Genomic DNA, 17,239 nt, shown 5'->3' with positions numbered 1-17,239 from the left:
CTGATGAGAAGAAAGAATGTGCAAAGAATTAATTTTGTGTAAAAAACAACAATTAATATGGATTGAAGTACATTTTTTGGTTGGTTTGTGGAAATCGATAACTCTTTGTATACACCCATTTACCAAGATGCATCGCAGCTCGGTGAAGCTGATCGCACAGCTGAATGGGGAACAAGTATGTCAAATACAAAGTTCCGGATGTCAAGAATACAATAAATGACATCTCGGCTACCCAGACGTAGTCGATATATAAATATGCCTGAAAAAGCAGACAACTTTCATTTTAGAGTTAAAATAATACTGATATAATATTTTTAAAAAAAGAATAGAACCGGTGCAAAACCACAAGGAATGAACACCGCATAATATGCGGTTGTGAAGGCGGCGAATAGGCACTGTTTTAAACGATTGTAAACATCTGAAATGAAAACATCCACTTCTTCTCTTATTTGACTGGGTACAACTGAACACGCGTGGATCAAAGATTTGTAATCGGCATGTCCACTATCGCTCAAACAATTGAAAAGTCTCGCAAACAATGGTTGGTCATACTGTGAAAACATTTGTACAATTTCATTGTAAAACAGCAGAATATAAAAGACACACCTAAAAATTAACATAATTTGACATGCAATTCCACAATCGGATACATTCAATTATTGATTCGAAGAGAATAAGATAAAAATGAGAAGAACGAATCAAGAAATTTGCTTAATTATCAGTTTTATTTTAATGAAAATGTAAATTTTGCTTACGGATAGATGAGATGCGTGAGTGTAAGTCTTGAATAAAAAGCGAGTACGTGTATAAAACTGAAAGAGAATGAAGTCAAAACGGCTCCAGTAGCAGGAATTTTCAAGCTCCATTCAACAAGCAACAACCAAAATGCCGCCCGTTTATTACAGTCGGGAGTGATGAACGTGAGTCGTTTCAAAAAGCACCATATAACACGACGGCCGAGAATCAAGCCGACGCAAGACAAAACGTACAAATCGATCAAGTGAAATTTCTGTACCAAAATACTGTTGAAATAAATAAATGGGTAATTTCATAAAAAATTTTTTTCTCATACTAGAGCATGCTGGGTGTATGAGTTTGGCAACCACCAAAGAGATTTGTACAAATTCAGATACTGTAAAAACAATACAAGCACGGAATATAAAAATAAAGTGCATTCGAAAAACAACTCTCCCTGAACCATACTAATGTCCGGAAATACGGGATGTTGAGGCAATAATACATTCTCTTGCTCGTTTTCGAGTCCGTCTGAGGCGACAACAAAGTTTCTGAAAATGACGGCAATCAAAAGCCGAATCAATCAAAAGTTAACATCACAATTATGCAACAACAAGTTCAATTTTAATAAACGAACAGACCACTTTACTTCGCATTCAGACGATTCGCTTCGTCCGAAATATTCCTTGTCACTGTACGATTGGAATGCTTTCTTACATTTGAAATAACCACACGACGTCCTCCGCTCGAACGTGCTTGGTCAAATTCCGCATCCTTTGATAAATAGCTGCTTACATCGGAAGACTGAAAAATCCATTTGTCAATTTTATGTCTTTTATTTCAAAAATTATATCCTACTAATACTACTACTACTACTAATAATAATAAGAATAAACATAATAATAAGAAATCTTCTTAAATTGAATTTAAACAACAACATAACAAATTATGATAAAAAGCTTCCTTACAAAACGTTGAAACTGCATGACGTTGCAAGCTATTTAATGTTAACGCTGTCATACAATACAAAGTTTCTGAATAAAAATAAGTCACTTTTACCGTAAACGCTGTAACATCAGGAATTCCTGTTGACCCATTTTACCTATTTCATCTCATTATATATATGGTTGTTTATATTGCTTTGAATCAAAATTTATTTTTGTTGAAAATTATTAACGTAAAAAAATTACGTTTTTCTGACATGTGCCGGAATTCTTATGGTTGAAGATGCGAGATTTTACATTCGACAATTTCCCACTATTTCGATCATTCTGAGCAACATTTTCAATTCGCTTCCTCTTTCTCATATTCCAACAGACTAACAACTACTCGATGAAATCATGGCGTCTAATTAAACCTGCAAAACCACCACCAACTAATAGAGTGCAATAAAACATTTAGCCCATTACTCCTCAACACTCGCTACAGTAGTCGTAATTGTAACAATCAAGTGTAGTTCTAAAAATAAATTACAGTAACGTGTGGAAAATGTTTTCTTGTTTGGTAGTGGAAGGCAAAGTGGGAAAACGTACTTGTGGAACAGATCTTTGCAGTTTTTTTGGTCGTTTATAATTCATTTATAAATGTTACTGAGTATTCAGTTGAATGTTGCATTGCTGTAGATGCACTGCTTACAGTTGTTGAATGAATGAACATAATAATTGTGTGTGCTTGGCATTTTCGATCGAGTAAAATGTTAAATTTGAGAGCAGTTGAAAATTGTTCAGAAATATTATCAAGTCAGTCATTATCTTGTAGCCTCATTATTTCGATCATGTTCGACGCAATATTTGCATATTTAAAAGGATTGTAATTTGACTTGCATGAACATTTTGTGCGCAAGAATTTGATTTCATTGCTAGGTGTATAAATTGGAATGAAGGCGCCCGAATTGCAAATTAATTCTTTAATATCAAATGTAAAAATAAACACGTTCAAAGTGATTTTTTGTATTTTCAACAAAGAGAAAGTAGAGTGATGATGGAATATTTCCATTAATTACAAAATTGACATTGTATCGATCAAAAGCAGAATTTCAATATTGACCAGTTTTTTCGGTTAAGTGTGGGTCAACAGAATTTAGCATCGGTCACTGGCGTTTCGTCTCATTTTGGAAAACAGGTAGACGCTGATGAATAATTCAGCAGAAATGTGTCAACTTTTGCAAAAGTGTCATTGCGTGATGGTCAAGTTTGAAATTTTAATATGCAAATCCACTTATTACACACACACATATTGAGAATGTTCGCTTTATATTTTCTCTTATTGTCAATGATTGTTCATAAAGAAAACAATAACCAAATATTGTTGTTTGTTTTGCATAAAATTTATTCGTTTTTATTCTATTCGATATCAGAACAAAATTTGGCATATCAATGCAGCTAAAAATCAATTCAAAGTTACGTGATCAGTGAATGGATGATTTGATTCATCATTGTTGAACGATCGGTCGTCTTTTCGACCATGCCAATAAAACGCTGAAGAAGTAAAGAATTGCATTGGCCATCGCGAATGACTGAACAAAGTTGAATGAATAAAAATAATGAAGAATAAAATTTGCATAATTTCGGCAAAACCGCTTACCGCAGCCACGGCCCACGTGATGTGAAAATTGCCGCAGTTGGATTTGGACGAACAGCCGATTTCTTCGTAATTCCAGCTAACATGCGCGTACCAAATTTCAATACTGCCGGCGATGAAATAGCACAAAACAGCCAAAATGCATATGCATATATCCTGTACGATAGTTGTGCAATGTAAAAAAAAACACAAAGTTGGTCATTTGTCTTCTATTTACCATCACTCTCCATGGTATTGAATTCAGAATTGCTTTATGCAAATTGAGAAAGAATATAACCAAAAATGTAAATGTGACAGTGATGAACACGCTGGCGACGATCAGTACAAAATGTTGACCGCTCAGTGGTCGTATAATTGGACCTGGACCTAATCCCGAAGTGACACATCCGACGATGACAAAACCAAAAATCTAAAATATCATTGCAAATGGGATGAATGATTTTTGCATGCCAAATTTGAAAACTGATTAAAATAAATATATGGAAAATATTTGTTATTAATCAACGTACAAATTATTCAGATGAGTTGGCAATTCAAACAGCACTGATTAATGAAAAAGATTTTTTATAAATTTTCAACGTTATTAATTTCAAAGAAATTTATCATTGCCTGTAATATGTCACTTCAGATATGTCAAATAATAGAAATGTCCTTTAATTGTATCTGTTGCTCTGTATATAGCAGCAGATTCAAAACACACTGTGCCAATAGTTTTGGAGACATTTTTTGAATATTTGTTTATAAAATCAAAATAAATTTCAAATCCATCTGCAATTTATGCAAATATCCACCAGTGTAAATTATTCACAGTGGAATTGAAAGTGAATTAGATTTTTGATTAGATAAGAATAAAGTGGAATAAATACGTACGATTTCTAAAATTCGCAATAAAGCAATTGCAGAGCAACAATATTCACTGTTGAGTGACAAAGATCTGATCGGCTTCAGTTCATAATCGACAAGTTCAGTAACTACTGTGGTGCCGGATTTTTGAGTAGCCATTGTGTCCATGGTTTGGGGTAGTTGTAATTTGTTGACCATTTCAGAAAGAATTAAATCGTTTTGACTTCCACAATCTGAAAAAAATTAATCATAAATAAATAGATGGATTATTTATTTATTAGAAATGAAAAAGCAACAATAATGAAAATTAATTTAAGTAAATAATGATTTGCAACGTTATTAGCTTGTTGACGTATAATGCATTCGATGACCATGATGATGATGATGATGATGACATTGTTGCCTGTATCTTCTGATCACCCAACATATTCATTCTAAGAACCAGTAATCAATGAGTGATGCATTTCAATTATTTCTTGTCGATTAGCTCGTCTGTCAAATGACATGCAAACTTTTTGAATCATCACATACTTTTGACATTTTACAATTTCGTTCATTCAACCTGGTCTATAATAGACGCATGTGCATTTCACTTTTTCCACATAATTCCAAATAATCATATGAAAAATGCATGCACAAATTCTGTTAACAAAACTAAAATCATGTGTTATTACAAATAATAAATAAATAAATAAATAAATAAATATTTGTTTTAATTAAAGTTTTAAAATGGGGGGAAAAGAAGTCAACGTTGAAATGCTTTGAGCAAATAATTGCATTGATTTGCAACCAGTTATTACAACTTACCGATGTGAGAAAAAAATAAGCAACGTTCAATAGGTGGCTTGGTGTGGCAAAGTAATATTCTTAATGCATACAATGCATATGTTGAAAAAGCTCTTTTCAGGTCAACCAAGTACAAATCAAAATATGCACAGTGAAAAGAATGGCCGTTTGCACACTTGATCAACGTTGCAAAGTAACACGCGACCCTGGTCGACTAACCTTGACTTTGGTATATTTAAATGTGAACAACATTTTCATTTTTCTTATTCATAAAATTACACTTCATCAGAATAGAAAAATTAATACACCTACATAGAAATAATAATGCAAAATATTCTACTCGTCATTTTACAATCTCCAATTAATTAACATATTAAATAAGATATGTGAATTGAAAATCATCACAATTGCATTGCAGTGGTAACAAATTGTATTTGAAATAAATTTTCATTTGCAAAATTTATTCAAATTTTCAATTCTTCCCAGTCTCTCTGCATGCTAATAAGTGAGCAGACTATTAATTACTATGCTGAATATGCAATATGCAAAAACAAAAAATTACCAACTAGAATTGTACTTTATTTTTTTCATTTTTCCTCTCAAAATATGAAATTATGATGAATTGAGAAAAAAAAGCAAAATTAAAAAAAGCTGCTTTGTGAAACGAAGTGAATGGAAGAAGGTGAAATTGAAGAAACAAGTTTATTCAAAAATAGTTCCTACGGTCGTTTCGAAATACTCGAAAAGCTGAACAAGAGTACAAAATCAAATTTGCATCGAATTAAAAAAAATAAAAACAATAATGCTAAATTAAAAAAGCATTTTTCCACTTTTTACCAACAGCAGCAAATCTGACATGAGAATATGTTCGAAGGGGGAAAAGAAAACATTTTCAACTTTCAACACTATTCATCAAATAAATCACTTACTTTTATGCGATTTTCATATTTCAAAAAATGAATAAATAAATCAACTTACCTATGATAATTTTTCTCTTTTTTTGCGGCATTATTGTAATAGGTTGTGCAAAAAATTATTCTTCTTATTTATGCAATAAATAAATCTTTTATGATGATTTTATTTTTTCAAACAAATGCTAAAATACTTTAAATGTGTATTAAACATATTATGAAATTGAATGGAAAAAATAATTTCATCGATGAATTTTAAGAAGAAAAAAAAATAATAATTAAGCATCTAAAACGATCCTCTTGCAATTTTTTCAACTGAATAGCAATTCATTTCAATTATATAAATGAAAAATTAATAAATCTTTTCTTTTTCTGTTAATACATTGCATAATTTAAAAAGAAAGTACATGAGATGACAGTATTTAGAAAATAATTTCAAACACACAAACATGAAAATATTTACTATTATACAGCAGATTTGGAAAAATTGATTCGATAAAGAATTTATCTCTGTATTGGAAAAATAAAATGAAATAAAAAAATAAATCGTTGAAAAGAAAAACAAATGTAAAGTATACTTGAATAATTTTGTTCGGATGAACAAAACAAAATACTGTGAAGAGATAAGGCAGTGCAGATTGAGTGGATGTTGCTTTCAAGTTAATTGGACAAGAAGATATTTGAAAAATTGCAAAAAGATCAAGATGTGAAGCACAAGAAAATGCCGGAAATTGGTCTAGATTTGGACAGCTAGTATGGAATTTTATTCTTGCAAAGCTGCCAATTCTCTTTTCAATTTTTCAGCAGCTAATGCAACCTAAACAAACAAATCACAACTGCTTTCATTTTATCATCGTGCTCATTTAACATGCTTCAATAATATTATTTATTATACGTGATGAAAATATGCTGATAAATTAATTCTACTTGGACTTTTATTTGCAATATAATATACCTGATTTTCAAAAGTTGTTGTTTCTTTTTTACAATTCTTACGAGCTTCTAGTCGTGAAAAAAATACAGATGCCCATTGTGCTGCACCAGTAATGTCGTTTTGCCTGATCAAGAAAGTCGCATAATTGTACGGAACAAGCAATTCATCCCTGAAAATCATAAAGTTGTAAAAAAAAAGAGTTATACGTGGAAAATTATCGAACAATAAACAACAACATCCAACAACTTGTTAGTCGTACTGATCAAGCTTTACAGCTTTTTCGTATGCTTGTTTCGCTGTGCTGAAATCTTCAAGCTGTTCCAGAACAACTAAAATTTGCATTGTTGTCGTTATTTGTGGTGAAAAGTTTGTTCAATAGTAAAGAAAAAAACCAGTGAAAAACGATGCAAATACCTGCAATGATGACGTACAACAATGGAAATTTGTTGTTAAATTTCAAAGACGCATTCAAAAATAGAAACGCCGACGCCAACTGCTTCATTTCGAGCGAGACCAGGCCAAGATTGTACAGAATTTTCCATTCCAACGGTGCCAAATGATGAGCCCTTTTCAAGCAGCTAATTGCCTGTAAAATTTCAATTTCAAATCCACCAACATTTTGGATATTCAACTGACGGCTATGTATTTCTTCTTTCCATAAAGTGCCAAACCAACGTTGTTCCACATTTGGGCATTTTCGACGCAATATTTCAAGCAAATTCTATATTTGGACAATGCCACGTCATAATCTTCGTGATGATGCATCACTGCCCCGGCGGCGAACACAGCATTGGCGTGAAACGGATTGAAACTCAACGCTCTGCCCAGAGCGTCGAAAGCACAACGATAATTTTCAACCTGAAAAATCGGATATTAATTTAATTTATCCCAAATTGTCATTTACTTTCAAATATAAAATTCCAAGAGTTGACAACAGATCACAATTTTCTGGTGACAACCTACAATTGCACAAGCATCATCACAAATGATTTTAATAATAATAATTATTATTATTCTACTCGATTGATTTTTTGTAAAATTGTATAGCATCTTCAAAACTACTTTCTTCTTTTAAAATTTTTCCCAACAAAACCAACGAATCTTCGTGCTTTGCAAAAGACAGTACTTGTTTCAAATTTTCCTTCGCCTAAAAATTGTACAATTACTGCAGTGTAGGAAAGAGTTTAAACTTTTTTTTTCAAATTAAAAACAAAATTTAACAATAAATTTTAATTCATTTAAATTTAAATTTAAATTTTTGTGTGTGTGTTGGATGGTTTCACAAGTCAATTGTAAAAAAGAAAACAAAAGTTCACCTTCAAAAAATCTTTCAAATGATAATAGCAGAGTGCTTTCCAGTGGAACATGATCTGCAAAATTTAGATGGTAAAATATGAACAAATTAATAATAATAAAAATGCTATTCAACGTGATGTTTGCATTGTGTATCAATCGCAGAGTGGTTGGTATAAAATGCAAATAAAAATTGCAACAAACCCAATCGTCTGGTTGAAATTTCAGAGCTTCGTCAAACATGGAAACAGCTTTACCATGTTGACCGGCAAACAGCAACGAACATCCGACTTGTTTCATATAATCAACGTTGAAACGATCCTTCTTCATGCAACTGTCGAAAGCTTGATATGCTTCATTAAGTTTCCCTTGATGACGTAAAACGAGAGCTGAAAACAAAAATATGAAAATAAAAATGCAAAACAAGTGAAAAATTCATGTAAATAAAATAATTCAAAATCGAAATTAGCCAGCTAAATTTTAATTATCCCAATGAATGAATGAATGAATCAATGATCACCACCTTTGACATAGTGGACAAAGTCGTTCGATTCTTTTGCTTGTTGGACAATTTGTTTGGCCAACAGATCGCATCCGTTCCAATCTTTTTGGACAAATTTCAAATGGAGCAACCAATTGCAACGATCGGCGGTCATTTGAATTCAAAAATTAAAAAAATATCACCGTCTACAAAAGAGAACAAAAAAAAAATTTGAATGTGACAAATTTCAAATTTTAAAATATGAGCGAAAAAAAAAATATGCAAGTTCATCCCACGCTGACAAAGACGAAATTTTGAACACGAACGTTGTACTGGCGTCGGTAGTTGCCATGGCAACAGGTTTGTGTTTTGAATAAAAATCGATCGCGGTAAAACGGGAAACAAATTTACACATTACTGACGATACAGAAGAGGAGAAAAAATTTATTTTCTCTGAAAATTTTTCCTGTAACTTGCCATACGATAACAATTTACAACGACAACATTGGTGTAATATGTTGAAAAAAAATTTTTTTTGTTTTTATTCGCACAATCAACAAAATAATCAATCATTTTACTGATACGACAATATCGAAAAATGTACAGTATAAAACATCGATTAAAAATGCCATTATGCGGTAAAATTTGAAAAACCAGTTTTTTTTTCATTCAAAATCAAATCTTTCTCAATTGTTCGTTCGATTGAGTTCAGCCTTTGAATCGTAATTAAAATTTAAAAAAACAATTTTATACATGTAAAAAATTTATAAATATTAAATTTTTAATAGATTCGAAGGGTAATCGTACTGCAGTTGATTATTGACAATTAGATTCTGCAAATAACAATCTTCTTTTGCGTTAGATCAGAATTTTTTTTTTACAAAATTTCACAATCGTGAATATATTTTATTGAATATACAATCGAACAACAGGCAAATACGAGCAAACTGGTACAACGATTTCTCTAAAACCAAACTAAATAATTGACTATTATTCTCTGAATAATAACAATATCGATTGTTTATTTTTTGTCACAAAAACAACGGCAACTCTGGTAATAAATCAATTACAAACGTTGGCAGAATGATGATAGGTTAATGCACGCTTCTAAAAATATCATCATTCGAATCGTGGGATTGTATAAAAATTGTCAGATAATAATATTTCTTTAATAATAATTGTTGCAATTACAGTGAAGCATAAATAAATTTTTGTCTTTTTTTAAAAATATTTTCAAAAATCAAATTGAAGCTTGAAATTCACATGAAATTCATCAATTATTACTGTAAATAAATTATACAGTACCTAAAATGACGTCGACAAGTCTGTTCGGTGACAATTTATTCTGTATAATATTCAAAACAGTTCGCTGTGAACGAAATTACAAACGTACGAATAAAGAATGATCAATCTACTTTTTGTTTTTTTTCCAATGATGCTAATCATCTTCGATAAATGAGTAAAATTCAACGCTGAAATAATAATTGTGCGAGTAGAGAGAGATGGATGAAAAAAGAGTAGAAAAAATGTGAGCATGGGATATTTTTCGAAATAAAAGAAAGAAAACAGAGAAAACGGTGTTTGTTGAAGAGAACAAACAGATGGACAGTGGAGTGATCACTTGTTGAATGAACGAACGAGCTAGCAAGACCCGTCTATGCATTTATGAGGGAGCCTTTGCGAAAAACGGAGACGCTCGTCAACGACAAAAAAAAATATATACATATACGTGCGTATATTATACAGAGTGTGAGTAAAGGATATTTGTTTGTGAAAGAAGTAAAAGTTAAAAGTGAAGAAAACAAATAAATAAAAATAAACAACAACAAGCTGCGTGTGAAGGCAAAAAAGAGAAGAGGAATAATTGAGAAAAGAAAAAAAAGAAAGACAGAGTAGAGATGGGCGATAGATAATTAATGAATCAACGATAGATAGATAAATAGATAAGCGAGTAAAATAGATGATGAAGAGAAAGAGAGAAATGAATAAATTGTCCCTGGAGGGAAGAAGAAGAAACGTAGAATGGAATAATGGTGGTCATTTATTTCGCTTCATTCATTTCGACAACATTCAACACTTCTTCCAATAGTTGGTGGTCGCTTTGGTCGGCAATATCTTCGACCGCACCCTCCATTTCGGTACTGTGGCTTGTATCCGACGGTTCGCCGACCATCGAACCGGTTCCAACAGTACTGTCCGCTTCGGCGACACAATGGCGACGGTCGCCAGCGGCTCGTCGTTGTCGTATTTTGACCGAAGGGTTCAATTCCGCCACCGTAAGCCTAACTTCCAACACATCGTCGTCCGCCATGTTGTCCAAAAGACGCTGCTTCTCCTCTTCGGTCAACATCCCGGCAAAAATTGCAGCGTTGTTCGAATAAATTCGACTTCCACTTATGCGGACGTGCGGAATTTTGTCACTCAACAATTCCACGAACGTCGCCAAAAACAGTCTCTTGAAATCGTCCAAACTAATCGACGGTTCCGACAAAACGTAGCCAACAATTTTGCAATAGCTGAACAAGTCAAAAATACAAAAAATTTATACTGCACATGCATACAGAAAAATATGCTAATCATTTTTTTTACCTTTGCCGACGACGCCACTGCAATGATTTTCCAAAACTTTTCACCACATCCACTGCCAATTGATCGCCCAGAGTAATTTCGCCGTCGACTGCTTTTTCCTCCTTGTACAAATAGGACAACACACGAGCAATCTGATAAAAAATACGCAAAAAAAAACAAATTGTAAAACAATATACACATGATGTATGTATGTATGCATTTGTATAATTACAAGCTTGAAAGCACGCTCGCGCACTTCGGCCACCTTGTCGATTGCCAAAGTCAACGATATTGGACTCAAGTAGCGATTCACGTCGTCCAAAGTGCACAACGAACAAACCAGCGTCAACTGACTGAATAACGGGAAAACGCAAACAATTATGCAAATTTTAAAACACAACAAATGTGAATTTAATAATTGTTTTTTTTTTCTTTTTGAATTTTTTACTCGACAAATTGTTGACGGAAACGCCAATTGGTCGGCGAACTCGATTCCAAAAATGCACTTAAATTGGCTACAACTGGTCGACGGCCCGACAATTCCAATTGCTGAAAAGTAATATCAAATCAGATGTATATCATTTATTTACTGACACACACACACAAATCAAAAACATACCAGAATAAATTCGTACAGATGTTCCAAAGCACCCATACGAACCGAGTCCATATCATCACGCATCAAGCGTATAAAAATTGGTACCAAATCCACTTCACTTATTTCAGGGCCCAAAATCATAGCCAACACATGCATAGAACATGCAAGAGTACGTCGAATTCGTTGCTAAAAATAAAATAAAATAAAATTACACAAACATAAATATATTTATTTGTTAATGAAAAAAAAATTGTTTTTACATGACTGTTTTGAGAAAAATCGACAAATGTCCCTTTAAGCAAATACCAGTAGCTTCTTCCGAGTGCCAAAACGACACCAGGAAAACTGACCGATGCCAAATAAGCACCGTCGTCTTCGAAGCCGTTTCCTTCAACTTTACCTGCCATAATCAAATATTCGTGGAGCAAATCCGGTGGTACAATATTCTGGAAAAAAACAAATATTTTTTTAATTAATTAATGTACAACAACAACAACAATTAACTGCGAAAAGTAAAACATTTATCTGTCCTACCTGATCGGAAAGATCTTCAATAGAAATTACGTGCTTTTGTTCACGTCTTGCACTTTCTGAAAGCAAAACATCAACAAACAAACAAATAAACAAATAAACAAATAAACAAATAAACAACAACATACCTGCATTGTAATTGCCGTATGCCAACGAGACGTTGTTCATTTCAGCTCCGGTTGCCGCCGCCGCGACTGCTAATTCCACTGATCCAGCAGCTGCACAATTATCGCAACATGATTCGTCTTTTATGTCGGTATCAAAAGTCAATTTTAGCTCACTCAATTCAACCGCAGGAATCGCATCATTCGGGCACGAAACCGGCGGTGGTAAAATGCCCTGGCACATCGAGCTGCTGTTTCCAACCGTCGCACTGCTGTTGTCGATTTGCTGAAAAAATTCATAGTCATCATCGAAATCATCATCATCAATTTTTAATAATAATAATTTTTAAATTCATTTTTCATAAAGTAAAACACCTACTTTCGGTGGAGGATTGTTGGCAAAACGAGAAACTGTAAATTGGTCTCTACGATGGCTTGAACTGAATGGACAAAAAGTATAAGAAATAATTTGCAAATCGACAACGCTCTACACAGAACATACCTCCTGTCCAAAGCTTTGTTGTAAACTACTAAATCACCAATTTGTGACAGTCCAGTGATACAAGGATCAGCGAAAGATGAAATGAACGGTCCAATTGCATGCTCACATGCGCATTTCACCTTGAAAGATATTTATGCAAATTAAAAATCAAAAAATACCATTTCGTTTACCCAAGGTGAACTGTCGTCTTGGATCAAGCTTCGAAATGCGTGGGTCAAAATTCCACTACGACTTTCTGATGTACTGTAAGTTGAAAATGTGTAATAACAATCCAAACAAGATTTCCGAGTGCCCCAAAAAGTATCATGACACAAAGCGGTGAACATGGGCAACAATTTTTCTTCTGAATTTTTCGTGCCAATCACCCTGGCCATATCACCCATATACGCTGCACAAGCCTAAATAATAATAATAATAATAAACATCAACACAGTGGACTGTTCGTTGCAGAAATGAATAATTTATTTACTTTTCTTATGAAAGATGATGGACTCTGAGAAAGCGTTTCACATTTCGGAATCAAACCGTCCAACACTTTTTGTCGTGGCAAATACAAATACGACTGGAAAAATAGCTAAAAATTTGAATACGAAAATTAATATTCTTTTTTCAACACACGACAATAATGTAAAAAATAAAAAATAATTCTCATCATTACCATTGCCATTTCTCCGCGAACATCCTCGGCCATTTTGTCATCTTCTACTATGCTGAGCAACTTCGGAATCACTTGCTCTTCGATCATTTCTTAAAAATTAAAATCAACACGCTGCTGCTGCTGCTGCATTACTATTGGCCAAATGGAAACTCACCGAGTGACAGTAGCTTTTCTTGAACCATTTTATTGAATGACAACTGACCTGACTGACGTACCTGGAAATCGATAACACCATTCATCCGAATATCCAATTCATTATTGTAGCGTTGAACAAAAGAAAAAAAACAAATAAATTTACTTGAGAATTTGGCTCTGACGCTAATTTCACCACTGCAGGAATGCACCATTGTTCTACAAAACCGCTGCAATTTTCAGAGTTCAAAAACAACGAAGCAATTGCGGGCAGTTGATCAGCTAATTCGACACGCGCAGCCATCTCTGCATCAAATAAATAAAATTTCAAAAATATCACACAAATTACGTGAAATACACAAGCTAGAGATTGATAAACTGGTTTTTGTTTCTGTTCAATAATCATCATTACAACAATTATTGTATTTGAAGAAAAGAAAAAAAAAACAAACCTAACATTCTCAAATGAAGAAGATACTGTACAACAGTAATGAGGACAATTTGTGGATTTTAAATTCATGCGAAAAATGAACAACAATAACTCACCATGATGGGCTACAAATGTCACATCGGCAAATTGACAAAGCAACGTCAAACCATCAGGATTTTCTCTGCTAATCATCTGAAACCTGTTGAATAATTCACGAACTGTACCAATTCTTAAAAAAAACAAACAAACAAACAAAATTCATAAATTAAAAATAAAATATAATTTCATTCTTCATTCACCCTTCGAGCATTTGTCTATTCTGCTCATCCACTTTATCCGAACCAGAAAGTGGCAAATAAAATGCGCGGTGACCTGAAATTTCAATCCGCATAAAAGTAAAAAAAAATCTATTTTTAAATCCAAAAAAATGCTTTCAAACAAAATGTCAACATACACAAAAATAATACAAACAATTTAAAATCTTATCGATCACTTATTCATGCAAAAAAGTACGTAAATAAATTTGAAAAATAAATTAAAATTTTTACAATAAATGCCATTAAAACAAAACAATGCTTGAAATACGATACAAAACCGCTTTGTCGCTGAAAAGCATTCTATGAATTTAATCTTCTAAAACCAATAAAATAATATTAATCTATTGAAGCAAAAAATATACAGTCGAATTCGGTTAAGTGCATATTTCCCTCAAGTGCACAAAATTCTGGCCTAGCAAAATTCCCTGTAGTTAATCATACGGTAAAATAATGGACAAGTGCACAACTTCATTCTGCTGAGCTCCACGGGATTTGCTGTTCTCAATATATAGTCCTTAAGTGCACAATAGGCGCGTCCCCGGCCTCTTTACGTTCATCATCAGCCATAACAACTACTGATCATTGGCAAAGTTTATTGTTCGCTATATCGGAATAAGTACGCGTATCGCAGACAACGTGAACTAGCCGAAAGTCAAAACAACTACTGTTTTCTGAGGAAGTTATTCACAAATTAAGTCGTCGCATATCTGGCGACAATTCGGCCATACTTTCACGAAAACAACATAAATCAGACAAATCTAAACTGAACTGAAGATCAGTTTAGTAACGCTGGTACAACAAAATATAATTCAAACCTACATTTCTGACTATTTTACTTAAAATAAATGGACATTTTTTCGCATTAAACCTATTTGTAAATGTGCACTTATTGCTCCTTTCAATTACTCTGCATAATTCTCAACTTTGGATAAGTGCATGTTAGTTAATTCTTGCCAACTTTCATGTACACTTAACCAAGTTCGACTGTATGTTAAATTTATACATGAACATTGTTTTCACTACAGTACACTTGTACAGTAAACTTTATCACGTAGAAGGAAATGATTTTTTCATTAAAATAGACTAATTTACACATTGAATTTAATGCTATTACCACTCTACTCGTCTATTATTTATCATATTGACAAAAACACTTAAGAAATAATTAGACCTCTTATCGGGAAATCTTGATGCAAAAAAATTTATCAAAGAATAATTACCAAATTCAGCGACGTTTATACCAAGTTCATCCGATACTTCATATGTAGACAATACTGCGCCTTCAGTGTTATTCTTTTCAGAAACGGTCAACGCTAAAGAAAACACATACTTTCATTCATTAAAAGGCGTATTTAATACAAATTTCATATCTTTTTAATTTTCAAAATTAATTAAAATAAAAAAGAACATTCAAATAGAATTATATTTCAAAAAACGTCACCGCTAATCTTATTTAAAAAAAAAGAAACAAAACCTTTTTACAAGAAAGCCGCATTATTGGTCGTGTAAATTGATCTTCGACTGAAGAAGAAACTGAAGCTGCCTAATTAAGATCTACCCATTATATTGCGGTAGAAAAACAAATAAATGAGTAACCTTATCAACTGTGACAAGATTTCAATTAAAAACTTGTGATCACGACGAATGGCAGAAAGTAAATTAGTAAGTTTTACACTAGCGTAAAACGTAAATTTATTTCATGGTGAAAAAGTGTTTGTAAAAAATCATTACCAATCGCTGAACTTACTTTCATCACCATTACCATCAAAATCTGAAAAAATTGAAGGATACTCATCGGAAAAACTTCCGATATCTGCATCTTCATCTAAATAATGCAAAAGAGAAAGTTTAATAGAACTGCAGCGGTTTTCATTAAAAAATCAAATTCATTTCAATTATTAACTATACTTGTAACTTATGACAATGTATAAAATAACAAAAAAAGGTCATTTTATAATTTTAATCATATTTGTTTAAAGTAAAAATAATCTTTACAAAAGACAGACAGTAGCAATTATCAAAGTGTGACATTTACTCATTCGAGGTTTTGCATTTTCTAGCTTATACTTACAATTCTGGTCATCGTCTGAAATAGAGAAAAAAAAACACATTTAAATGCATTTTCAAAACAAACGAACAAACAAAAATTATTAAACTGCGCAATTTGAAAAATGTGCACACGTGACTTCGAGCTCTACGCCTGATGATGAATAATACATTCAAGACAACAATAAGGACGACAACTAAACTGCCATAACCTGAATGAGGTCAACTAACAGCTCATGCTAAATGAAATATGGAAAATGAATTAAAATTAAAAATAAAAAAAGAACACCACAAACATGAGTAAAAATATAAAGAACACATACTTCTACTCGAGAATGGAAACAATTTACACCAAAACAGGCCTTCCTACGCAAAAGGGGTGAAGAACGAAATTTTTTAAAATTAAAATGTGAAACATAATGTTGAAAGGAGCATAAATTCCGCTGAAAATTAAATCGATAACATTTAGAACATATAAAATATCAAAATTAATTATGAAAAACATCGTTTTACATCAGCGGTAGAAAAAACAGTAAAAACATCTGAAAACAATGCAAAAGTGAACAACTGTAATGCAGGCATGAATCAAAAAAAACGTAACTTTCCAAATCATATCCTGCAGGTAAAGCATGCTCGAGAAATTTAAACGAAAAAAAAAATAAAAGAAAATACAATCGAAAGCTGTCAAATGAATGCAAATTTCACGTGAGGAAATACAATAGAAAGTGAAAATGCACATTGAGAAACACAACAAATTGCTTCAAGCAGAATATTCAGACTTACCATCCAT

General features: G+C 32.6%; 3 protein-coding genes across 3 annotated transcripts; all 3 read right to left on the bottom strand.

The window, feature by feature from the left end:
- Positions 1 to 52: 52 nt before the first annotated feature.
- Tsp_10250 (putative tetratricopeptide protein) lies at positions 53 to 8,738 on the bottom strand. The gene is made up of 16 exons (XM_003372443.1): positions 8,603 to 8,738; positions 8,287 to 8,471; positions 8,106 to 8,159; positions 7,426 to 7,647; positions 7,204 to 7,375; positions 7,049 to 7,118; positions 6,811 to 6,958; positions 4,966 to 5,158; positions 4,186 to 4,391; positions 3,533 to 3,724; positions 3,139 to 3,471; positions 1,385 to 1,539; positions 1,073 to 1,286; positions 756 to 1,009; positions 333 to 606; positions 53 to 259 (listed from the first exon to the last, which is right to left on the bottom strand). Exons 1-16 carry the CDS (start codon positions 8,736 to 8,738, stop codon positions 53 to 55), a joined length of 3,015 nt encoding a protein of 1,004 aa, XP_003372491.1.
- A 1,866-nt stretch (positions 8,739 to 10,604) lies between these two features.
- Positions 10,605 to 14,278, bottom strand: Tsp_10249 (putative serine/threonine-protein phosphatase 4 regulatory subunit 1). Its single transcript, XM_003372442.1, has 15 exons — positions 14,203 to 14,278; positions 13,823 to 14,133; positions 13,679 to 13,739; positions 13,525 to 13,613; positions 13,336 to 13,428; positions 13,025 to 13,264; positions 12,867 to 12,985; positions 12,744 to 12,804; positions 12,389 to 12,650; positions 11,990 to 12,129; positions 11,751 to 11,915; positions 11,580 to 11,680; positions 11,388 to 11,484; positions 11,153 to 11,283; positions 10,605 to 11,079 (listed from the first exon to the last, which is right to left on the bottom strand). Exons 1-15 carry the CDS (start codon positions 14,276 to 14,278, stop codon positions 10,605 to 10,607), a joined length of 2,421 nt encoding a protein of 806 aa, XP_003372490.1.
- Positions 14,279 to 15,087: 809 nt separating this feature from the next.
- Tsp_10248 (hypothetical protein) lies at positions 15,088 to 17,239 on the bottom strand. The gene is made up of 5 exons (XM_003372441.1): positions 17,233 to 17,239; positions 16,439 to 16,489; positions 16,151 to 16,228; positions 15,624 to 15,716; positions 15,088 to 15,161 (listed from the first exon to the last, which is right to left on the bottom strand). Exons 1-5 carry the CDS (start codon positions 17,237 to 17,239, stop codon positions 15,088 to 15,090), a joined length of 303 nt encoding a protein of 100 aa, XP_003372489.1.

Source organism: Trichinella spiralis, assembly GCF_000181795.1.
Source record: "Trichinella spiralis strain ISS 195 chromosome Unknown Scfld9, whole genome shotgun sequence".
Taxonomy (NCBI): Eukaryota; Metazoa; Nematoda; class Enoplea; order Trichinellida; family Trichinellidae; genus Trichinella; species Trichinella spiralis.
Note: the sequence above shows the minus strand (reverse complement) of the source record. Positions and strands in the feature narration are given on the sequence as shown.